The sequence below is a fragment of the Leptosomus discolor genome, chromosome 2 (assembly GCF_034619465.1).
Source record: "Leptosomus discolor isolate bLepDis1 chromosome 2, bLepDis1.hap2, whole genome shotgun sequence".
NCBI lineage: Eukaryota > Metazoa > Chordata > Aves > Leptosomiformes > Leptosomidae > Leptosomus > Leptosomus discolor.
The window spans coordinates 55,570,775-55,596,468 of NC_141392.1; the positions used below are offsets into that span (position 1 = coordinate 55,570,775).

General features: G+C 43.5%; 1 protein-coding gene across 1 annotated transcript in view; it reads left to right on the forward strand.

The window, feature by feature from the left end:
- The first annotated feature begins 1,480 nt into the window (after nt 1-1,480).
- The window catches only part of PPP1R14C (protein phosphatase 1 regulatory inhibitor subunit 14C), a 49,637-nt gene continuing 25,423 nt past the window's right edge, over nt 1,481-25,694 (forward strand). The window contains exon 1 of the mRNA XM_086461096.1: nt 1,481-1,765. Within this exon, the coding sequence (XP_086317222.1) occupies nt 1,481-1,765 (285 nt within the window). The remainder of the gene's footprint in view (nt 1,766-25,694) is intronic.

The window sequence follows — 25,694 nt, forward strand, 5'->3', positions numbered from 1 at the left end:
GGACGGGCTCCTTGCGTAAACTCAGACTTGTGGGATGTGACTTTCTCTCAAGCTCTGCCTGCAGCCCAAGCTTCAAGTGTGATCTGCGCTGATGCCTAGTTGCAGTTGCTCGGTATCTCTGAAAATCATGTGGGCCCTACACAGAGATAAGGAGCTTAACTTTACATGCTTTGCCTTGAAGAACTGGTGCTTTTTTAGACGAAAATCTAAAAGCTATCATAGCATTTAAGACCAATAATAAGATTTTATCTCTTTATCATATTAGATTATGATCTCTTTAGTGGCACAAGCTGAATTTTACCTAAACAGCTTGATGAGGCTCAAAGGCCTCATGCCAGCCTCTTGTTCAGTGGTGTGTCAAATGCAGAGAGCAGAAGAGGCTGAAATGCCACTGCTACCACAGGAGCATGCCAAACAGCAGCATGGGTTTGACTGAAGCAGATATGCCCAGGTAACTACGGCCAACAATCTGCGCCCCCTTCCTCTCTGCCCCTTGCTGATTTCAGACAACCTCCCCAAGGTCAGTAGTGTGCAAGGCACAGTCCCCACAGCCGTACCAGAGCTTTGGGACACCAGGCACTTCCAGCCCCAGGTCTGCACGTGCAGGAGGAGGTTGGCTCCAGCCCCTTGTCACAAGCAAAACTCTTTGCTAACGGGGACGGTCCAGGCGCCTAACCAGGCCCTGCATTACGTTGGCTGCTTGCAGGCGTAGGCACATTTTGGTGCATGTGACGGACCACCGGCGATTGCGCTCCATGCCTCCTGAGACACCAAACTGCTGAAAACACCAATGCTAACGGGTGCCTCTTAGAAAGACGGCCATCTCCAGATGGCTAATTGTTACACTGACTGCTGATAGCTCGAAATACTTCCTTCCAATTGGGGTTCACGGCCCTGAAATCACTCATCCCCTCTCCTCCCCCACCGCCGACGAGAAGACAACGATCGCATTCAGCGTTTTAATGCTGCAGATACACAGTATTTATAAACGTCGTGTGCGTGACAGGGCAAGGGCAACACCGCCTTTCCTTAAAAACCCCACAAAGCGACACAGCGCCCAGCAGCCCAAGTCCCCGGGGGGCCTCTGGGGAGCGCCCTGCCGCGGGCAGAGGCCGCGCCAGCTCCGGGGCGGCCCCGAGGCTCCGCCGCCGGTCCCGCGGCCCCCTCGGGCTGCTCCACGCTCCGCTTCGCGCCGCTGCGGGGCCGGGAGGCGGAGGGGCGGGGCGGGGCGGGCCGGGGCGGCGGCGGGCGGGCCGCGCAGTGCCGCGCCGTGCGGGGCCGCCCTTCGGCTGTCCCCGCCCCGCGCCGGTTTGGGCCCAGCCCTCCCGGCGGCGGGGCCGGCTGCGCCGCTGTGCCATGAGAGGCTTTAAACGGCAGGTGCGGGGGAGCGAGGCACACGCGTAACCGGCGGCTGCTGCGGCCCGGCGGTAGCGGCGGGCGTGCGCCTTTCGGCTCGGCGGGAGCCGCGGCGGAGCGGAGCATGTCGGTGGCGACCGGAGGCAGCGAGGCGGCGGCAGCGGGCGGCGGCAGCGGGAACCGCGTTTTCTTCCAGAGCCCCCGCGGCGGCGGCGGGAGCGGCGGCTCCTCCGGCGGCGCCTCCCGGGAGGACTCGGTGTCGGCGGCGGCGGCGGTGGTGCAGGTCCAGCAGCAGCGGCGGCACCAGCAGGGGAAAGTGACGGTGAAATACGATCGGAAGGAGCTGCGGAAGCGGCTGGTGCTGGAGGAGTGGATCGTGGAGCAGCTGGGGCAGCTCTACGGCTGCGAGGTGCGGGGCCGGGGCTGGGGTGGCGGGGTTCCCGGCGCGGCCGCCGCAGTCCCGTCCCCCTCATCGCCCGTCGCTGCCTCCGCCACCCCCGGCATCTTCCCCGCGCCCCGAGTCGCGTTTCGGCTGCGGGCGGGGGAGAGCTGTCACTGCCACCTCCAAATGACATTCCCGGCCCGCCGCCCCCTCCCTGTCGCCTCCCCGCGCCTCCGCGGTGTCCCCCATCTCCCCTCCGAGGTGACGCCCTTTGGGGACGAGCGGCGGGTACCACAGGGCCGCCCAGGGAGCGGTCCCTCTCCTCCCGGGGGGCCCCGGCGGTTGCGGCCGGTCCGGGGGTGCCGGGCGGCGCCGGGCTCCCGCGGCTGTGCGCCCCACGGCTGTGCGTGGCCGGGAGTCCCTGCGGCCCCCAGGGCAGGACGGGCCGGGCTGGGGCGCGGGGGTGTCCTCCCCGGGCGGGGGGGGGTCTCGGTCCCCGTTAGACGCGAGCCGGCCGTGCGGCGGAGGGTAGAGCAGTGTGCGGCGGGGGGGTGGGGTGGGGTGGAGGAGGAGGAGGAAGGAGCTGCGCGGGGGCTGTGCGGAGGCGGCTGTTGTGGAGGAAGGACTCTGGTGCGGGCACGGTCCCCGCTAGACCGTGTTTTTTTATTGCCCCGACCTCCAGGAGCGGAGGAGGTCCGGCTAGGAAATGTCAATGGGTGGTTAGAGAAGCATTAGGATGAGAATCGAAAACACGGGGGGGTTGGGGCTAATTTGTAGGTATCAAATCTGCTTTTTCTCTGTTAGTCTAGGCAAAAAGAGTGTTGCCAGACTGAATTTTCTTCTGGATGAATAGGAGGATTTTTCAAGACTATTCAGAAGAATAGTTGTCTTGCATACAGAGATAACAATTTTGTAAGCAAAGGAAATATTTTGTCAAAGCTTCATTAGAAATGTAGACCTTCTAGTCCTCAGAAGATCCTATCTCCTTGCTGCCTTGAGTATTTGTGTTATAAAGGATCAAAATGTTAAGTTTGAACTGAGGTTTGCACATACGTTTCCCATCAGTAATCTAATTCACTTTTATTATAGGCTTCTGAAATGAGATTTGTTGAAGCCCAGTGTGAATTTTGCAGCTAGCGGCTCTGGAGCCAACATCTCGCCTCAGGGCTCCTGGGCATTCCAGACCTGGGAAGGCAAGAGCTTGACAGTTACTGAGGATATCTCTAGTGGATGTGGGGGCCTAAATTACCAGGCCTGAATATCTAGCATGTACATAATACGAATGTTTAAGGAAAATTTCTTTCATCTCAAAATCAGTTTATCATCAGCAAACTTGTCAGAAGGACTTGCCCTCATAAAAAATGTGCATGTGACAAGTTAAACCTCCTTAACTATTCACATCCTTTGAACTAAGGGAAGGAAAGATACAAATGGAGACTGGTTAAAAATAAGCAGTTGTTACTCTGCCTGTTGGTGTGACTTTCCTCTTCAGCCTCTTGATTTGTTAGGCCACAGCCTGTAGGTTGCAAGGATTTCTCTGAGGTCACAAGTACTTACAAGTGTTTGCATGAACTGATGATTTTGTGTCTGCATGAGCTGATAATGTAGTCAGTAGCTGGCCTGCTGGATCTGTTGCCTCTGGTTTGACTCTCCTTATTAAAAAACACCAGGCCTGTTTGGGCTGTGTGCTTTTGACATACAGGTGTAGTTGCTCTGCATGTAAGAGGATGTAATTCATGAGACCAAATGAAGGTCCAGAGGCATTATTGCTGCTCTACACAGTATTCAATTAACTGGCTTGCTGGAGGAAAAAAAAAAATCTTTCATTCTTTTCCTTATTGTGGTTGCCACATGAAACTGAAATGGGAGGACTCTCAATTAAGATGGGGACCATACATAGCTGCATAAAAAGAACGTTTTTTGATGATTTGGTTTCTAAGGTGACTTAGGGGAAAGAATGTTTTGACACAACAGATGAAAATATTTTTAGCTTTGAAGATTGAGGGCAAAATGTTCGTCGTCTGCCCTTCTTATGCTTGAACTCTATCCAGTGTCAGCACGGATAACAGTAGTGAAAAGGTCAAGCAATTAGTATGCTATTAAAATAAAGTTGAAGATGCATGATGAGTGTAGTGATTAAAGACAATAGCAATTTAATACAAGATGCTTTGCTTGAATTACTTTTAGACTTACAGATGTAGCTCTCAGGCTGAAACTTAATCGCCTATGCAGGCAGTTAATAACCCTGTGTGAAGGCAGGTTGGAGGGTGGGGGTGAGAACTACTCACTTTAACTTCTGTGGAAGATCTACCATAACTTCCTGATGCGATGACACTTAAATTCTAAACCAGTCTGAAATCTTCCAGAATGTCAGAAATAGCCATTGAATTGCTAATCCTGGAAGAGCTAACCAGTGTCAGTGTTTCATCGCTGTTCTGATTTGGAGCTCTGTTTCTAAGGAGCAATACACTCCGTTTCTGGGAGGAGCAGAAATAAGTAGAAATAAGTTGCATGCAGTGTAGTGCACTGGAAGTCTGCAGGAGGACCTGGGTGTCTCTTTGTGGGGCTGTATAAATGTAGTGCTTGCTCACTGTTTTCCCTTTAAATGTTTTCTGTTAAATTATGCTGAGATTAATCAGTAAGTGGATACTTGAAGAAAGACTCCCTTTATTCAAAGCTAAGCATGTATTCATAGTCTCTCAAGTACTTGCAAGTTAAGTCTGTTATAAGCCTGTTTTGGCTGGGTCACAAAGTTTAGGAGAGGAGGTTGAGAAATAAGGAGACAGGTTTCTTCGTGTTCTTTTTCTAGTGGATCTTGTCTTCAGTGGTATGGTGTTAGTTTTAAACATTAGATGCCAAGCAGGATGATGGAGTTGGGAGGGAGTGGTTTAGGCTGAGTTCTTTGAAACTATTTTTAATGTTGACCACAGATCTGTGATAAAAAGATCAGCTTTAGAAAGGTTACTTCTGCTTGATGCAGACTTTAGGGGTAAAACCCAGCCTGAATGGTAAAGAGTTACCAAGGTGGAAAACTTTAGTAGAACTAGAGATTCTTAGGCAGGGTTTGTTTGGCACCTGTCAGGCTAATGTACTCGGGTCTCATGCTTCAGGTGAGTGTCAGTCTGGCTGTTTGCTCCTGGAGCTGCTTTATTAAAAAAAAAATGAAGTTTTATAATCTGTTTGTACTGGTTTCTATGAATGCTGAAACAGAGGTTTGTGGTCACAGATTAGTATATTGGAAATGCAGTGCCTTAATTGCAGGACTTGAACTGACTTCAGCATTGACCTTTACTAGATATCTTGTTTCTAAAAATAGTTTCTCCACAGATGCTTCGTGTTTTTGGCCAAGTCTGTTATTGGTTTTTGAGTTGGTAAATAATGCTGCACAAAACTTACATCATCACTCTTTCTTCCCTAATGGTTTGCAACTTGTAGTTCAGCATGAAAGTGATGACAGTCTAGTTTTCCAGATGTGTGATCTATGTTGTGTGCACTTGCCAAACTTGTATGACTTTATATACATATACACACACAACTTTGAGTCCCCAGAAACTGTTCAGCTTTACAGGTGAATTACTGTGCTCAGGGGTACTGTCTACCCACAATTACAGCATTTGCTATAAATGGCAGAATGCTGATGAACGAGCGCATTGAGGGCACACAGAGTTTGCACAGTGTTAGTAAACAATGAGGAAAGATTTTGCTTGTGCTGGTTTGTTGTTGGATATTTCTTAATGTAAAGACTTGCAAGTACCAATCAAATGAGCCCTTAGATTTTTGCATTCTAGAAGTTGAATATAAGGCTTACCTTCTAATATGAGATATTGCTGAGCTTAGTTGGATAATCAGCTGTTTTATTAGAGTATGTCTGCTTATGTATGGAAATCTGCTTGGCAAAGGTTATGATGTTGGCCTGGAAGTAACAGGGAATTATGTCCAGGTTTACCCCTTTTACATTCCAGGGCAAAATACCCTGGAATTCTATTTAAAAATTCAGTGTACAATAAAATATAGCTGGAAGATCTGCCCGTAAAATCACCTCAAGCATTTCATTTAAGAATACAAAGCTGTGCCAGACTAAGAATTGTCATATATAAGATTCTTTTCCACCTCCTGCTGTGAGTACTGCAATGACAAGAGTGGCATGAACCTCTGAAATGAATAAAGTATTTCATATTGGCAGCGCCAATGTGGTTTGTTTTTTTTTTTCTTTTAACATATTGGTGGGGTATGGGAGGGAAGGGAGCAATTTAACTTGGTCCTGCATGGATTGAGCTCCCTTCCCCTGGGTGCTCTGTGGCTGCAGTGCTGGAGAACACCCTCTTTGGCTGTCTTCCTGAAGCTGCTGGGATATGCCAACAGTGACAGCTTGTCCCTAATATAGCATCAGAGAGTCTGTCTGTCTGTGCACACTTCAATTTGAACGGTTGGTGCTAGACAGAAGACAAAAGGAAGGCCCTTATCTAGGCTGGAGAGAGATCACACAAGTAAAAACTTCCTAGCCTTCCTTTTCCTCTCCTGCTGCATAAATGTTTTTGCTGCAGTGGTAAAGCTAGTGGCAAGGTGTAAAAGGTGGACTGAGGGTTGCAGGGAAGGTGAGCTGTCTGTCTTCCATCAGGTTTGCGAAGGGTGTTCTAGTCGCTTAACTTTGAGCTTTGAATAAATTAGCTGCTGTGACTATAATTTCAAAATATTTTTTCAATACTGAATCTACTTGCAGATGATGGGTATTGGGTGGTCTACCAAGAGCAGTGCTGCATGTGCTGAATAACTAGATGGCTATGAAGGGTATCGGCTCCTCTGTGTATTTGCATCCAAACGGGCATGTCTTGTGATTTGATGGTCTGTCGCAGCTGTTTCTCTCCCCACTATTTGGGACTGTATTTATATGGGGCACTGACCTTCTGCGCAGTATGGACCACCTTCTTCAGCCCACTTGCTCACAGGTCAGTGGCTCTGCACACCCTACAGATCCTGTGTGTCTGAGGCAGTTGCCATGATTACCAGTGATCTGTTTTGCTCTGGGTTTGGAGGAATGCCGAATAAAATCGTGCAAGGACTTCAGGGCCGAACACTTCCCCCCACACCCCAAACATCCTGTTCTTTCCAAAACAGCCTGGTCAGCATGCTGCTAAGGCTGCCATGTAGTGATGTGGACCTGGTGGTATGATCAGGTACTGCTTATTCCTCAGGCCATGGTGAGGTAATGTTTGAAATTCATTATTCATGTCTCAAAAGGTGTTTGGTAAGGAAATGCACTGAATAAAACACTACAGAAAAAAACTTTTCCTGACTGTCTGACTCTTTGAATAAACTTCCTCTAACTTGGACTAAGATCTAACAAATGGTAATTGTGTGTGAATTCATTTCTAAATGGATGAAAAGTGGAAAGAGACTGAGAGGGGTCTGAGAATTGGAGAGTGTCACTTCTTAAAAGCATGCAAGTCAATAGGAAGCATATTAAAGGGTTTCTTTCTTCAGGAAATCGAGTTTTACAGATCTAGATGCATTGAAGTGAAGTACGTGGAGGTCAGATTGCTTAGAAATATATTTCCAAAATTTCTTTTGGACAACTGTTACAGGTGTTAGATCTCCATGTGGTATGGCATGAACTTTGGAGCCTTCTCTTGAGGGCAGAGATGCTGCTCAACATACCTGTGTCAGTTGAAGGGTTGCTGTGATCAGAGACCTCCAAAGGACACAGGTAGCATTGGTGTAGTAAAGTTTTATCATATAGCAACTGCAGAAAGGCATTTGAATCCCAAGAGTAGAAAATGGGAAACCCAAAATGGCCTATAAAATGCATGTTGCTGTAAAACACTTGCAAAATGCATGCTGCTGCTTTCAGAGGGGTGGGCTTAAGTACTTGTGAGGGTGCCAAGCACCTGATGGTGGTGAGGCCAGAGCCTTTTGTCTCTAAATGAGCTGCTTAAACTCTGATCTTGGGTTCCAAAGACTCTAATCTAAGTAGGAAATGTACCACCATTCTGCTACTTTCCTGCTTTTTATATGCAAAATTTGCACTAAATCTCAGAAGAGTTCAAGAAAATTATTTTTATAGAACTTGAGCTTTATATAGTCTGGATGTCATTTCTGCAGTGGTCATGGTTCATTGTTTTATCTTAAGTAGCAGCAATATTCTTGACTTCTGATCTAGAAGCTTCATGACATAAATCTTCATCTTCCATCAGCTTTGTCCATAGAATCTTTTGTCCTTTTCCTCTCAATTCAAGATTCAACTGGTCTCTTTGCTGAAGTGGTAGGTGTGGTTGTTTTATAACAAGGCAAAGAAATAATTGATTGCTTACATCACTTATTTTTATAATTGTACTTCTTATAAACAGTAGCTTCCAACCGTTGTGGCTACAGAGGCTCTTTTGCCTTTGGGCAAATTGCTTTACGTAGTCAGTGCTTGGTTATCGAGCCTAACAAGGGTGGGGAGTGGGTGGAAGAGAGAACACGGATACAATGGAAGGATGGTGGATTAAAAGAAATAATTGCAAACTATGCTGCAAATCGTGCAGTGAACATACAGCTGAAGGGGGGTGTATCATTAATCTACCCCTTTCTCCCGCTGAAGTTCATCACACTAACTCATCTATGTTGCTTTTGGACTTGAGTCTAGCTTGTATGTGTTTGTACTTGTAGCACAATTAAACTACAACACGGATGATCTATCCACAGATAGCTGAGAGCTGGTTATGTTGCGCTTCATTGAAGACTCTGGACTGACTTGTGCACTGTTGGTCCCTTGTACCCCTGTATTCTGACAGAGTGGGATCTCTCCCGTGATTATTATAGCTTTGCATTAGCTGATCTAAACTGTGCTATGGAAGCAAATGCCTGGAGGAAGAAAAAAAAAAAAAACACAAAAAACCCCCACAAAAAAAACCCCTGTTTAAATAAGGAAAACAAATATTTCATGGCGCATCTGCCCCTTCTTAAAAGGCATAGGGAAAGTTTCTAAATAGGTGTTGTATCTAAATAAAAAGATGTTCTACTTGAAGTAAGACTTCATTTTACAAGTAGTGCGATAGTTTAGGATCGTCATGAAACTAAACTAATTCTGTATTGATTCACGCCTTGCAAAGGCTGGCTGATCTCCTGTTTGCATTCTTGTTCTCCCTTTAGATTATCTTATGTCCAGCTGCTTAAAAGGCACTGTGCTTGGTCCCAGATCTAACAAAAAAAATCCCTGAACAATTTTGTAGTCCTTATTTCTGTGCATAATGTGTGTGAAAGCGGTTCTCTGAGTACAGGAGATGCTGATGGGGGAAAAAAATGTTAGCCTGTCTCTAACCTAATTCAGTCTGAATTATGAGACCCTGTGGCTCTCTACAACTACCCGAAAGGAGGCTGTAGTGAGGTGGGGGTCGGTCTCTTCTCCCTAGTAACAAGTGACAGAACAAGGGGAAATGGCCTTAAGCTGCACCAGGGGAGGTTCAGGCTGGATATTAGGAAAAATTCCTTTACTGAAAGGGTTGTCGGGTACTGGAACAGCGTGCCCAGGAAGGTGGTGGAGTCACCATCCCTGGAGGTGTTTAAGAGACGGGTAGATACTGTGCTTAGGGACATGGTTTCGTGGTGTTGGTAGAGCCTAGGACAAAGGTTGGACTCAATCTTGAAGGTCTCTTCCAACTGAAACTGTTCTATGATTCTGTGGTCACCTTGTTGCTTGTCACCACAGGTGACAAGCAGCAGCAATATCAATCCATTCTTCCAGCAGCCTAGTGTCTTGCCTGCAGTATGAGAAAGCCAAGTTCTCATTTTTCTCTTCCCTTTTAATTTCCCTTTCCTACATCTAACTCCAGAAACTTCTATTTGACAGCACAAATTGAGTGGGTTAGACATGGCTATCCATCTGTGTCACCACAACTTTTGGCTGCCTGTTGTAAAACCTTGGCAGTTTCTTTTGCTGTCCCCCTGTGTGACACATGGAGTTAAGATTTCTAGAACTATTAATGTTGGAGAAGGGGGGAGGATAAAAATCTTAATTGTATGCAGTCCATACTGCAGCAGTATGGCTATATTTCAAAGGCAGAATAAATTTAGCCTGTTAAAGATCTTCTTGGAACAAGGAATCATTTGGGCAGAGGTACACACTGTAACAAATCAAATCTTCTTTGAAGTGATAAGTATTTAATTCTGAGGATCACATTTGAATAGCAGGACTGTTACACTTTTTTTTTTTTCCCCTAGGGAGCATGATATTTATTCTAGGAACCAGTTCAACATGGTATCTTAAATTTATTTTTGGGGAACACACAGATCACAAACCCGGAAGGTGTCTTGTATCTTTTCAATCCATGTGATATTTATCAGTAGCACAGATCTAGTGGATCTAAACTAGAGAAAAATCATAACATGTACTATAGGTCTTTATTTATTAGAATGCTAGTAGCTTATATCAGTGTAATACTGTTCAGCATGTGGAGCAAAGCTAGTACAAAAGACAGCATTAAAGTGGCCTAATGGTAAGTAAGTAAATGGCTAGCTTGTGCGGTGGTGCTAGTCTACAGGTGACACTTCCAGTTGTGACTGAGAAGAGTTCACCGTTCTGAGTGTACTGACAGCAAGGAGATCACACACTTCAGCCCTGTGTGTTGGACTTCATAAATGCAAATCATGGCACAAATCAATGCTTAATGAAAATCCTCTTAGACTGTCTTAATAGGATTACTTTCCAGAACACAGACTTGGGAAGGATCTCCTAGGTCACAGGGTCTGCTTTCTCATTTGCAGATAAGCTCTTTGCATTTGATATAAATCTTTTAATGGAGTAACTTGGTTATATGGTGTTTCTTTCCACATTATTTCATAGATTTAAATATACCTTTTAGACTTTTTTAGGCACTAGGCTATTTCCCACCCCCTTCATAAAATATCGAAAGATATAGACAAAAGACCAATGTGTGCTTGGGATGGGCTTGCCTGGACTTTCACTCTGGGGTGAAGTTTAAATAGATTGTGAATGCACTTTACTGTCTGTCCTTACTCTGCGCATCATTGGGCTCAAATGATTACCACAGTAGAGGGGCAGAAGTATCAAGATGGTGATTCTGCTTTAGGTAACTTACTATGTTGTAACAAAATCTGTCTTTTGAGTAGATGTCTGTAGACTGTGGGACATGTGCTTGCTAATATTTCATGGAATTTAGCAGTAATTGGAAAATGTATGATGTTAGCTGCTCAAGATGCTAACTTATTTTAGCATTATATTGAATGATAACTTCTTTGAAGTAGATGCCTAAATTAACTCTAGTATGGTACAAATGATTTGTTCTACTTTAGGTGACTGATACATAACATTTTAACACATCTACTTTAAACACAATGCCTTGAGCTCTTACAATTGGTTTCCTTTACATTTCAAAAGATCATACCTGAAGCACATACTGCATCTTTTGTCAGAAAAGTCCAGATGTTCTTGAGTAAATTCTTCAGTCTCTCTGTTTTTGTTATGCTGGTATTAACCATGCCATTTTAGGCTTACTGTCAAATTCCATGTTCCTGTTTCAGGTGCACTGAGGCAAATCTGCTTAGCCTTCTTTCTTAGAAAGTTAACGAAACTCCCTAAATTTGGTTTATGGTTGAATTCCTTCTCTTACTATTGAAAACTGAATCATCTGAGTGTAGAAACTAATGTGGGGAGGAGTGCTGGTGGGAGCTAGCTTACTGGCAGCCAAGAGCATCTCAGCTCTTACTTCAGCTGTCACTGTAGTACTAGTTTACTAGTCTGCTTAGGTAAAGATTTAATTGACTTGCTCATAGATACCCAGCTGCTATTTGTTTGTCAAGACCAAACTCTTACGCAGACTTGCTTCAGCATCTCAAAGTAATTCTGATAGCCAAAGAATGCGTTTATATGAGGAAGCAGTCCTTTACTTTATAATCTGGATGGAGGCTGTCTTGTCTCAGGCTGCCTGCAACATAAGCTTCCAGGACTACTACTGTAAAATCAAACACCTAAACAACCTCTCCACTTTGTCCTCTTTTCAGTAGGTCTCTGAACACGTTCCTGTTCATTTTTTTTTAAGTTTAGGTAAGATTTCACCTTAAAATATGCAATGACTACAGTTGATATTAGAATTGTTAGGTCTTACTCTGGGTTACTAGTTTTCAGGGCACTGGATGTAGCAAGTGGAAGGAGGCAGGACTGTGTGCCAAAATACATTTTTGGGAATTTGACAGTGAGAAGCAGCACTGGAATCGCACATGGTTCACGTGCAGTCTTTAGCTCCCTTCTCCCAGGGTCTGTCATCCTTGGTGGGATGATCACAGCAGATTGTTCCACTTCCTAGGTCTGGAGCTGTTTGGAAGTCATTTTAAAGATCCCTATCTTTTGCAGTCTGAGGACTTGCAGTGGTGTCTCAGAACTCTGGGGAAGAGGATTGTCTACTTTAAACCTTGTTAGAACTCCTGCTGATATTTCTTGACACCAGTGGACCAGAGCTAAAATGCAGTGACTGCCAGTCACTGGCCTGCCTGCTGCTGAAAATTAGCGTCTTGGGGGAGGGAGAGGTCTAGCAGTCGTTGCTGTTGTAAAACACACTGCTATGCGCAGTCACCACTTGAAGAAATGGCTTGCAACAAACTCTGAGGACCTGTCCAGATCTCTTACATACAAAATTTCTTCGACAAGAAGATTATGTTGCTCCTAGATTCTGCAGGATACGAGAGCATTTGTTTTGGTATCACTGAATAAAACATTCTCTCCTGCCCTGAAGGTGGACTTCTTGTCTCACATGTCGAATCTGACAGGACCTAATACTTCTGACTAAAGAAATATTGACATTTGAAAACTCTTATTCCAACTAATAACACTTTAATTGGCTGGTAAGACAAAAATGCGTTGAAGACCATGAGTGTGTCAGATACTTGATGTACCCATACTGTATGACTTTTATTGCAGAAGTCAATTTATGCACAGCTGCTCGGCATAGAGAAAATCAATACTGGAGACTAGCAGATTATTTTTACAGGGCTGCTGAAACTGTGGTGAGGAGAGCCATTTAGAAGCTTCATTATCTCATGTACTCTTTCCTTGTTCTTTCAAGCAATCTGATGGAGTAATTAATCATTGAAGTGCCCCAAGAGGCAAACCTGCTTAATTGCACTGCTGTTTAACCTAAATTCCCAGAGTGCAGGGGACCTGGTGCTGATCCTGCTTTGTTGAAATGTTTTCTTAAAGTGTATTCCTTGAGTCTTTTTCACCTCCACTCTTAAAAGAAAGCAGTCAATCTGACAACTTTGACCTAGTGTGGAGTGATCCTAGTCATCAGGGACATGCTAGGAGAGTGTGGCACCACCATGGTCTGAGTGAAGGAGAAAACAGCTGATGGATTTTAGGGCTCCTCTGAAATGCTAGGTCAGCACTTAGGAATCTTAAGCTAGTGCTGTATGAGTTTTATTCCTTTCTGAAAGGGAAATGGATCATTCCAGAGGCTAGATCATCAGTTCCAAGCATGGTATGTGCTTTCCAACTAAATCTGCATTAGCATGGAAATGCAAGGATGAGGTGTGGTAACCTGTAACTGTAGAAAATGTCCTTATTCCTCATTTGCTGCCTAGCTGTGGAGCTCAGAGCAGTTTCAGACTTTGCTTCCATGTAGTGCAGCTTGCTCTCAAAAGCACTTTTTTCTTAGATGTCCTCTCTTCAGCTTCTCTGGCTCACCATTGCCCTCCATGTGGTACAACAATACAGTATGGGCTTACTCGTTATCAAGCTATTGCATTCCTCCTGTATGTAGAATTATGTACAAAATATCAGGAAAACAGTCAACTGGGCTTCTGTTATTTAGAGGTGGAGAGTGACCCGCTACTGTGAATCAGGCAGAGGTAGGGATGTCCTGTGACACTGCGATGTGGAAAGTATTCCACTGGCGTAATCCTCAAAGTATGACCATTTAGAAAGCTCCTGATGGCTTTCTGTGCCTCTCAAGGATAACTATGTAACAGTGATTTAGCATACAACATGTATTTGCTAATACCAAACTATTTCTGCCCTGTGTGGAAATGGATGATGACAAAAAAACATGACATGTACTTCCTATCTGCTTTGGAGTGTTTTGTTTAACAGAAGTGACAAGTAAGCATAGACTTAGCATGTCCTGTTTTTATATCAAGAACACAAGGCACTTGATTTTTAACAAATGTCTTGCTGAGATTGGATCCATGTCATGAGTATGGTTAGGAGGCACTGAATGCCTCTTTCTTCATCTGCTCAGTGTAGTTTGTGGTCAATGCCTCTTTTTCATTTAGCAATTTCACACTCTAGTGATTCTTTTAGACTTCTGTAGATGCACAAATTAGACAACTCCTTAACCAGCATGTTATGGATATTTTTGGATAAGCTGAAGTTGTTTTGGCAGTTCAGTTATGAAAACCGTAAAATACCAGTGTTAGTACTAAAGAAGGCTAAATGAAGTCTAAAGCTTACTGTGACTGGATGTCAGTTCCTCCTCTATGCTTACTAATGACACTGCAGTTGCAGAGTGCAAGATTCTTTACTTTGTCTGCATAATGAGTAGAGGTGCGTGTTTTGTTGTTTTTTAAGTTAACTTATGGCTGAATGGGATGCCTAATGTGCTGTATTATTATTGGCGGTTCTTCTTGGGAAACAAGTATTTTGGTGTCCTAAAATCGTTTCCCTGTAATCACATCCTCTTGCCAATTGATTTTCATTCTGTATTGTGGTAAAGGTGATAGAGAGCTGCAGACATCGTAACAGGGGATGGACTGTAATTGTCAAAGTTATGGGCACTGTGAAGTGTAGAGTACTCAAAATTCAGAACCTCATGGCATTTGGTCTTGTATTTCTTGTAGTGCTTGTTTTCCATAATGCAGTAGCAATGGCATGAATCCGAGAGAACTTGCTGCTCTACTTTGTGTCTTGCCTGCACCTCCACATCCCTGGCTACATCCCTGCTGGCTACATCCCTGCTTTTACTGCCTGTGGCTCTAGGGTAATTTACCCTCTTAGGATGCATACCACAAGGACACATTTCCTACCTTGAGAACTGCTCTGAAATTTATGTGCTTGAGAGGACATGATGGTTGGGAACTCTTTTTGGGAGCCCTTTGTCCTAGAAAGTGCAAAGGCTGCTGCTGCTGTTAGGGCTTTGAGGAGATGGGGATATTCCCCCCCTTCCTCCACCTACTTCTTCACAGCCAGCAAATGGAGATAAAGTTCTGTGCCAGCAAGTTCTGTGCTGTCCTAAACACCATGTCTTTGACTAGTGGAAAACAAATACTCCTCTCTTCTCTAGAGCTTGCTTCTGCCCAGAGGATATCCACTGCCTCTGCACAAATGGGAAGTATTGGATTATCAGAGCCAGGTAGGAGGAGATTGGAGAATCAAAGGAGAAAATGGAAAGGGGTGGACCTGGAGAGGCAGAAGTAAGGTAGAGATGGTAGAATGCATATAGAAAGTGTATGGTAGGCTGCCTCCCTTGTCTATGTTTTTCCATGTTATTTCTTTCTCTAGTGTGTACTTCTAATCCAGGTATATGGGTATATGCCTCCTTGCCTAAACTCTGCTGGCTTACTTCTAGCAGCAGGATTATGGGCTGTAGAAGATGCCAGTTTGACAGATATAAGTAATTATTCGGTGGCCTGCTTTCTTCCTGTGCCCCCAAGTTGCTGGTCCATCTTGTCCCGTTCTGTCTTTCTCTTCATTAAAGACTTGCAGAAATATTCACAGTAGTGGAAGAGATAACTTCAGAAGCCAGGGGTTGTAGGGACAATATCAACAGTAGGTTGTTACAAATTTCCTTCTCTTGCTCTAGAGGTTGCTTTTTGGACAAGTGGGTGCTGGAATTTTGTATTTTAGGAAAACTTTTGGATAATGTTTAAAGCAATGCCAGTATTGGGGAGTCCACTGGAAGTGAATTGGAGGGAGAAGTGATATGATCACTATCAACAACTGCTGGCATTTCTACAATTAAGTGAGGATGTCTGTACTCTGAAGGCACATGATGTACCCAAATGCTTCTAAAGAATATGTTTGGTTTTTGTAACTTGTGCATCAGACCTGGGCAAAGTGTCTTCAGGTACACTTGTGCAGTTGCCACTGCATTCCAAGCCTATCACCAATGGATGAAATGGCCTTTGTAAATGGCTTTTCCTCAGATTTTTCTGGGCTGACAGGTGTTCAGTAAGATAAATTGTTTACAGGCATGAGGAGTTACTTGTGCAACAGGAATCACCAGATCCAAATGTCTGAGGTACAGGCTATAGCAAAAATGAAATAGACAGTTTTGAGCCAATGTCCTGCACTCTGTGCCTCTTAGAGGCATGTTACAAGGCAAATTTTTTATAGAAGCAATTTTCCATTTGTTGAGCCCAGCTTAATACTTATATAATTTTAGTACTCCAGCTATAGTACTGTTAGTGTTAGAAAATGATGGTCTTTCAACATCAGTCTCAAAGTGACCTGTTCACTTTATCACGTTATGGCATCTGCTGTTATTCCAGACTACCACTATTTTCTCATCCTTTTGACATTTAAAAAAAGTCTTTACAAAAAGGTAAAACCTGAACTATACATGCAATTATTTCCACAGTGCTGAACAGGAGCACTAGGGATGTGCTTCTGAAACACTGCAGCCAACTATCTGGCTATGCCTTGAAAAAAGCAGGTTTCTTCCCTTCTGATTTTCACAGCTGCAGTGTTAAGCATAAAAGCAGTGAAGTTAGAGTATGTCTGACTCTGTCCTCCCACACTGGCTTGTTTTTCATGTTGACTCCATTCTTTGTGATTGTTTCTTTTAGCAGTCATCCAGACCTCTGATTTTTATTTTTTTTTCCTTTCAAGTGGTCAGTTAGCACATCAATGTGAAGAAAGTTGTATTAAAACCTAGCCTGGAATTTCTCGTCCCAAAAGACAAATACACAGACAAGTCAAAAAGAAGGGAAGCCATCTGTGAGCTAGCAAAGACTGGCTTGCAGAGGAGCTGTGCACAGAGCAGCTGGCTTTCAGCTCTGCTGCTGTAGATGAGGGGTCTTTGGTTGCTGTAGGGTAAGAAGAATAATAGCAAGCAGAGGATGTGTTACAGGATGAGGATTAATATATGCAAAGGCATGCCTGTTTGCCATTGCTCTAAGTTAGTGTTTGAGATGCTGCAGGAAATGAGACATGGAGTGGAAGCTGGGGGAAAAGGAGCCTGATCTCTCCTCTCCTAATTTACAAACCCTCCTCTCAAGCCTTGTAATGCTCAGTGTAGAGCAGCAGAGATGCTGAAGCTGACTGTGGTCAAAATGTGGCTGCAGAGCAGTGGTACTGCTGGTGAGGCTGGTTGGCAGTAAAGGAAGGAAAACTGGAGTGCCCTTGAGAAAGGTCAGCGGCAGCCCTGCGGCTGGCTGCCCAGTGCTGTGTGGGAGGTGTTTCTTGGTTGAGCTCAGGATCTGGGCTGGTGGCTGGTCCCAGCTCAGTGGAGCCAGTGGCCAGGCAAGGCAGTGGGGAGCTGGAGACTGGCATTGCTGGGGCAGGGGCTGATGGCCCTGGGGGGGGTGACATAGTGTCCTTGTCTGTCGGGGAGCCCCAAGGGGCCACTTGGCACTCAAGTGAGTTTGGCTCCTGAGATTAGCTCACCTGTGAGCAGAGCTCACTTTAGGATGTGTTCTTATAAAAGCCTTTAGTCCTGGGTGTTCAAGGTTGTTGGGGGTAAATGTGGGAAGCTTGGCCTTGCGGGGAGAGCTCCAGGTCTGGAAAACAGGCTGTAACACAGGGGTGTGAGGTATGCAAGCATGCACCTTGGAGACTGAGTGTTTGAAGATACTGGTGCAGACCTAGCTGTGTTAAACCAGAGCAGCTGTGTGGACCCTGTTGAGGAGGCATGTGTCACACCATTAATTTAATTTTTATGGAAAAACTCATTTCCTTGAACTGCTTTTGTTCAGCCATGACATCCATTTAAATGTCAATTTCTTGCACAGTGTTTCTTCCTCATATCACAACAATTTGATCAGCTGGAAGATTCTGCTTGCCACAGACTCTCTGTGCTGAGGATGAAATAGCTGTACAAGGGAGAGTAGGGGAGGGAGAGGAGTGGGCAGGCTAAGCCCAGAGCCCATGAATGCTGTGTGGATGGTCTGCAGTCCTCTTGGAGACTGGCCACAGGTGATAAAAGGGAGGAAAGATGGTAAGAACGTGAGTGTTACTTCTGATCCAGTATTCCTCCAGAAGTTGGCCATGCAACCCCCTCCTATCACTTTGTCATGGAAGTACAGTGGCAGATAATATATGATAAAACGAGGTACAGGAGCTGATGACTTTTCCAGTTGCATCTTCATAACTTTGAGTACTGCCTGACCTGTGAAGATTCATGTAGGTAATGGAAAAAGTATTAAAATTGTTGAATAATAGTTTCTGTGTAGCAATGTAAGCCAGTCTTGGCTGCTGCTGTGTTAATGGTGCTGTAAAGAAAACTTATCAGCAGGCTAGTGGCAGCTTTGAAAACAGAAACTTGCCATGCTCCATTCTATTCATCCCCAAAGAGGTGAACATTTCCAGTCGTAATGATCCATTTAACTGCCAGTGTTAAACAGACATCTCAATAAAAAATTATACGCGATTAAAAAGAAGCCTGTTAATGTAACATTGGGGCTGTGTGATTAAAGACAGTCAAGCAACTGGAAGACAGATTTTTTTAAAACTGATGTTTGTTTTAATTTGACCCTTACTCACAGATTTTTTTCTTATTCTTGTTTCCCAGATAAATATTTACATTGCTTTAATTCTGAAGTAGAGTTGGTCTCAAGTGCTCAAAGGTTAATGCTTCAGAACTAAGGGCTAGGTAAGTGTTTCTTCTACGTCAGAGATGGAAATGATCACTTTATGACTTGCTCAACGTCACACACATACTTCATGGTAAAATCCTACTGTAAGGTTGTTGGACTCATTCATCTAGTTTAATTGCAGGACTACCTTCATTCATGAGCTGTAATTCCTTTTCTATAAATGTGGAGCTCTTCGCTCTTTTTGAGAACACTTCCTTGTGAATCAAACTTTTGCAAGCCCTGGGTTATCAGTCACTACAAGTGTACAAATGAGTTCGGTGTTCAGTTGGCATGTTTCTTCTTCTCTGTGGAAGGCAGCCTTGCAAGTAAAGCACAGCTAGATGTAGAGCAGGTGGACTAACCTGGGCTCCTAGGCCTGGTGCGCTTGTAAGCAGCATGGATCACTGTGCACCTAGGTATTTCAGTCCCATATGCCTGTTGCTAGGACTGCCTGTGTCTTACTCCTGTAGTAATTTTTGCTGCAGTAAACTGAGCTGCTCTTTATTTCCCAGTGAATTGTGGGAACTTGTCTGTCCTTGGGGCATGTTTTGGGGGGGAAGGGAGAAAGATATTGTGGGAAAGCATCAAATGACTGAAATTGCTTTAGGGCTGTAATTAAAGCGCTATAATCATCAAAAGGTAGAAGAGTACCAGCCCACAAATAAGCAGCAGTGGGGTTTTTGCCTGTAGCTCTAAATAGGCCAGGGTGGCTGGGAGTGGAGTGTCAAGTGAATGGTGGAGTACTTGTTTGAGTAGGAGCTCATTAGGAGCAATGCATGAGTAAAGGCCAGAACTGACTTGCTATAAAACAAAGTATTAAAAGAAGGCCAGACTAGTTTCTTATGAAGAAAAAAGTCAAACAAGACCCATATCATTGCCTTGGCTGCTAGGGCAGTGTGAAGATGCTTTGATGCCAAGCTTTGGCCCAGTGCTCAAAACAACTCTTATCACCTGAGCCAGATTGCCAGGTTGAATGTGTGTATAACGTAATCCACCAAGCTGTGCTTACGAAGGGATGAGTAATTTTTAACTGCAACTTTAATTTACCCTCACTTGTTCCTCTGTATATTTGGAGTCGTCTTTGTAGATTGGAAGCTCAACCAGCTGTTATTTCTCCTTTTGGCTCTATCTGAAGTATTTGGGGATTTTACATGAATATTCCCTATTTTGAATGCATACATCCTGGACTTCTTCAGTTATAAAAAGTAGTTCTTTTTCTCTGTGTGTACTTTTTGTTTGCTAAGAACAGCACCATGTAGGAACTTAAAAATTAACCTACTTCCCTTACTGTCTTTGCCTAAGTAGTCATCCAGAGCTACATCTGAAACCACAGCAGGAAACGAGTTCTGGTTTGTGTAAAAACAAGGTGAAACTGATGTCTGAATTTTTCTAATTAAATACATAATTGTTTAATCTGTTTGGATTGGAAAATGATGTTGCAAGTTTGTGTATTTTGGTTTTGAATATTTTTGTGTTACAAAGTGTCTTATGACTTGTCTTGTCTGTATTCAGGGGTAGATGGCAAAGGCATTATATGAAAGATCTTCAGCATTTTTAAAGTGGTATACATGTAAGAGTACTCTTGGCACAACTCATCTCCTGCTTGCAGCTGTAGGTAATGGGGATTAAAACAAAGGAGGAATATTGCTTATGTTCCATTTTAGTGAGTGGCAATGGATTCTGCCACCTTCTTTTAACACTGTTCCAGTGTTAGGCCAGTTAAAGCTCACATTAGACTCTCTTTCCTTGTCATAAAATGCTCCCTGGATGACTGTATTCTGCTGTGCTGAAATGACCAGGCAATGGCTGCTGCACCTGTCCATATTCAGTAGATTTTATTCTGTGAACTCTTGTTATGAAAGGTAGTACTGCTTATTAGGAATGTAGGCTTTATCAGGGTCCTGACTCCTGTGCTTGGCACCATGTGTGCAGAACTGGACCCTTTGTGCTTTATTGAAGCTGCCTGCCTGTGGGAGGAATATGGGTACAATGTCGTTTTCACATAACTTCTACAAGCTGTGAGGATGGGTTTGAGGGGATTGCTCCATCTTCTCTCTTCTAAACCATCTGGGTTTGGAAGAATTTGAAGAGGATTGAAAGTAGCTATTTGGTAGTTTTGGGCAATAACGAGAAAGTGGGATCCTCAAACAGTGTCCAGGTGTAGCTACTTTAGAAACATCTCAATGTTTTTCTCCTCTTTTATTTTCAGAAAACAGTTCTCCCTCCCCCAATCCTTTGTTGTCTTTGAGCCAGCAGATAGGGACTCCTTAAATGTCTAAGCCCTATGTCACAGGAGCGAGTCAGACATTTCTTAAGCTGTTGCTCTGACAGTGCAGGGGTGGAAAGAGTCATTGCTGTTTGTGGAGGAATTAGTAGTGTCTAACCACATGCTCGTTCTGGAGACATCCTGGAAGTGGTGAGGTGAACTCTAAACTCTGCTTTCACCGGCCATTTGAATGACTAAAAAGGCTATTACCAAAGTGAAGGCTGGTGCGAAGGAGCTGATGATACTACCTTGTGCTGACACTACCTTGTGCTGACTGGTATGACCCTGTGCCAGCTGGTGCCTCTTCTGAACTAGGTTGATAATGCTCTGACTTAGTTTGCTGGAGCAAAGCTTGCCTTAGGAGGTTGTATATGTGTGCAGCCCAGCTCCCCTTAGTTGGAGGAAAAAGTTTATCCGGGAGGTTGAATTCAGGCCAATTCCTACATGAGAAAATTCTCATGCTGCTCCTGTATTTTGGCATGCTCATTCTTGCTGACCAGCTCTTGGAAAAGCACTAGTGTTTCTTTAGCGTTTGAGGGTGTTAGACTACTCATCCAAACTTTTAATTTGAAAGTGGATATTCTATTATTAGCTGTAGCCTGAAGTGATTTTCAGAATCCACCTGTCACTTTGATTATGCTGACTTTTTCCTTGTTTTGTTTCCTTGTTCATTGATAAGAGAAAAATATTAAAGAAATGTGCATCCCTTGCAGCTTGTGGCTATGTGTGGTATGCTAATATGTTTTAGAATGCCTAAAAAGAGAGTTTTAAAGAAATCTGGTAATGTAGGTTGGACAAAGAACAATTGCATGTGATCATGATGCTGCATGGGGGGGTCCTCTAAAGCTAAGGCTTTTAATTTGGGGGGAAAAAAAGAGGTTTTGGGGCTGCCCGAGCACTGATTTACAATTACAAATTTTAAAAGGGTCCTATTCCACTGCAGAAAGTCTTCTGAGCTGATGCTACAAGGTACTTAAAAGCTGAGCAGGAGCAGGTTATTTTTATGGGCATAAACACTTCTTCCATGCTCAGAATAGCTTGCCGAAACCATTCGAGTCCTGAAAGCTGCTTCTCTGGCCAATACCAGTTTGGACTGTCCACTAGAACAAGGTTGGTTGTATTTTTTAAAGGCACCAAGTGTATTTGTGAAAATGCATATTATTAAGCTAATATGGCAAGATAAAAGTGTTTGGCAGAAAATCTGTGTGGCTATCTGTCTTCTGCCATGCTAACTCTTCTAACTTGCAGTTGGCAGAGGGCTAATGATATGATGGCATGATGGTAACTGTAGAATTTAGCTGACTATTTTCACAAAACTTAGAGACCCCTGAGTATCTTCACTGAAGGGAAGATCTTCATCCTTTATTAGATGATAGTGAATCCACACAGGTAAGCTGTTATAGCTTCCTGTATTCTTAATAAGAGAAGAGCTTATTTGGCATCTGAGAATCAAGATATGTATCACAGGAAACTCATGCTTCCTTAGCTCTGGTGCTCCCTAACCCGTGTTATTGTTTCTGCACTGTGTAAGAACAGACATGGGGAATCCAACCACAGATGTGATATAGCACTCTTTTGAGTAGCTCCAATGTTGATCTCTGACAGACCAGACATTAATTTGCTAATTATAGCAGATCATAATGCCATCTTTTTATTTTATTTTTTTAGTTTATGGGAGACGATGTTCACTTTAAAGTAGATGTTGTCTTAAGAAAAATTACCTGTTTAGTAACAAGGTGTTTTCATGTGAAACTTATTTTCAAGCTACTAGTCATCCCCTGAATCTATGTTTTTGATGTGCCATTTCATTGGCAGAGGGAGTCATTCCTCTTTTGTGTGCCACAGTGTAAAATAACAAACAAAAGAGAACAACCCCTCCAGACCCCAGTGGTCCTGTATGTTACCTTAGGAGCCAGATGAACACTCTTGTTCCATCTACAGGAAGTCTTGTGGAAGTCAACTGTTTTGATATGTGTTGGATATAGTTTGTGCTGAAAACTATTTTGATGACTGAAATATTTTGAAGTGGGGAAACAACAGAAATAGGAGCAGCTTGGAGCTTCTTCTCTTATCTGTTTTTTCCCTGGGGAGGGAAAGGGAGTGACTGACTTTGATCTTATTCCCTTCCTTCCACCTGCTTCTGCGTGCATGTTCACATAGCTTCATGTCTGAAGACTTGATTATCGTCTCTGGTGTTCCTGGAATATCTCCCATTTGAGAAAATCTGTAGGTGGAAATAAAAACAGGCCTGTGAGAATCTGGAGGAGCAAAGATTATAGGAGTCTTCCTCATGAACATGTTTGTGTCCAGGCTGATCTCTACAAGAGCCTCAAACCTTAGACTTTGGATGTTTGTAAGAAAAGTAGCCAGTTAAAAATAACTTGATTGTTTAACACAGTATTATATTTTGAACTCGAAGTTCCTTTGAACTGGCTGCTCTGTATTAAACATAGACTAGTGCACAACTGGTACTTTAAGGATGTGTGGGAGTGCTTCTGGACTCCTTTTGATGGCATCAGTTCTGTACTGTGACTGTGAGGTCAGACTCAATGGGATTTCTGTTTGCAGAAAGTGTGTGACTACTTATGACTATTGTTTTGCCCCTACAATGGAAACAGGCTGCTATAGGTATTTGGTTTATATGAAGGTATTTTGCAGGCCTGGGTCATCTGAGAAGGGTGATCTCCTCCACTGAAGGACTTTGTTTTGGATTCTTTGGAGTTAGATCCTTATCTATGCCCTATGGGATAATGATGTTACGCTTACTATACGTACTTCACTGCCATGCAAAGACTCTGAGTTTGAATGTATATGCTAAGTACAGTGTGTCAGTGAGAACGCTGCTGTCCTTTAGACAATTTTATTTTAAGTTGTGATGTTTAACTACTTGAAATTTTTCTTCTGCATTTCCAATCCTATCTTTGATTTCAAAGGTGGAGTAACTTGGGAAGATTGCAAAAGAGTCAGCCCTTTGACTAAAGAGAAAAAGCTAAATTATGCTTAAGAATGGGAGCAGAAAGGATGCTCAGATTGTATTACTTCCTTTTCTTGGTATCTGGAAGTAGAAAATAATTTTCTACAGAAAAGACTACTCTACTCTGAGTAAATTAATTAAAATCTGTCCAAGTTAAATGTGTAACTTGAGGCAAGCTAGGGTTTGGGGTTGGTTTTTTTTTTGAAATGAAATTAACATTTGTTGAGTGATCAAAGTAGCCAGCTGGTAGTGCCCATCTTTAGAACTTTTGATGTGTTTCATTTGATTTGATAGTAAAAAGTTTAGTCTTAAATACAGTGTAAGAGATGGAAAAACTAAATTACACTAATTGTGACTTGTAACATCTCTTTTGGCAAAGCACTAAGAGTAACACAATCAGCCAGACTTTAAGGCGGTCTGTCCTTAGTCTCATGTCCTGACTCAACCTTTACCAAAGTACACTTGTTAACTTTATCAAGATCTGAAGAAAGGCATTGGCTGCAGCTCTCCTGGACTTGGGTAATGCTTTATGTTGCCTTCAGGATCAAAAATAGCAGCAGTGAACTTCAGCTACTCCCATAACAGGAGGATTCAGGTCTTCCATGCGGGTATATGAGACACACCATTAGTAAGATTCATCTGCCTGTATGAGACAGACCTCTATGCTATAATTGCTTGATGCTGCCTTTATAGTTTCCTGTTTACTGTAGATGGATGGTAAACATAGAAAGCCAGGTGAGAGAAGTTCCAACTTGTGAGTCCTAGGCCTTGGTTAAAAAACCCCCAACAACTCCATTTCATAGCTTTGCTTTAAAATGTTGCCCAATGCACATGATTTTGGTCAGATGAAGGTCTCATTCTGGAAGGTGGCTGCTCTTCAGTTAGGTATTACTATTTACATAGGTGGTTCATGTGCATGAATTTTGGTTGTCATGTGATCATCTTGTTTGTTCAAAAGCAGAGAGGATGAAGAAAGGAGAAGTGCTTCCAAGATGCAAGATAGTGGAAGGAAAAAAGATCACAAGTTCCTTGAAAGCCTGCCAGAGGGTAGAAACTAGCCAGTGTTGTTCAGAAGGAGGAGCAAACCCATGCTGTTACAGCCTCACCTAATGCTTGCTCAAGCTGGTCTGGCACCTTGCTGTAAATATACTGTATTGGCTGAGTTGAAGATACAGAAATTTTGAACCCATATTACACAAATCATGAGATAATTTAGGCAAAGTTGATCTGTCTCTTGACTCTTTAATTTCACTTGCCAGCAGCTTCTGAATGATGCCACTGAACTTATGATTAAAATCACTTTGGCAGCTGTTGCAGGAGCTTTTGCAAGACCAAGCAACTAAGGTTAGAACTCTACTGTGATAAGCACCTAGTTGCAAACACAAATGAGAGAGAGTACTGCCTGACAACTGTGATGCAGAGGTGTCTAGTGATGGTGACTGTAGTGCACCAAAGTGAGCTGGTGCAGGATTCATCCAAGAGCTGTTGGTAGTCTAAAGCTCTCATCTGAGGTGGCTGGCCTCAAAGTAGCATGCTAAAGATGAGGGCCATTTTGGACCCTGAGGAGGTTTATGGGTGGCAGAAGGTTTAACTGGTAATATTTTGCTTGTGAACACAAAGGTGGCTTGCTGAAAGGATGCTTCAAGAACTTGGCTTTTATGAATGAGCTTGCGGAGATGCGGGCATTAACACACTGGACACCCTCTCAAGGCTCTCTAGTGAAGTTTCCAGTTTGTCTGTTAAGGGAGACTTTCAGTTACTGTAAATATAAATGTTAAAGTGCAGTAAGAAATGGCATCATCAAACCAACTCCTAACTACAGTGTTTTTGTGACACCTATTCCATGCGTTGTGAGGCTGTAAGACACATTTAAGCTTCTGGCCTCTCCTCATGGGGGTTTATGGAGCACTGGGCTCAAAACTTTTAAATCCTAAGCA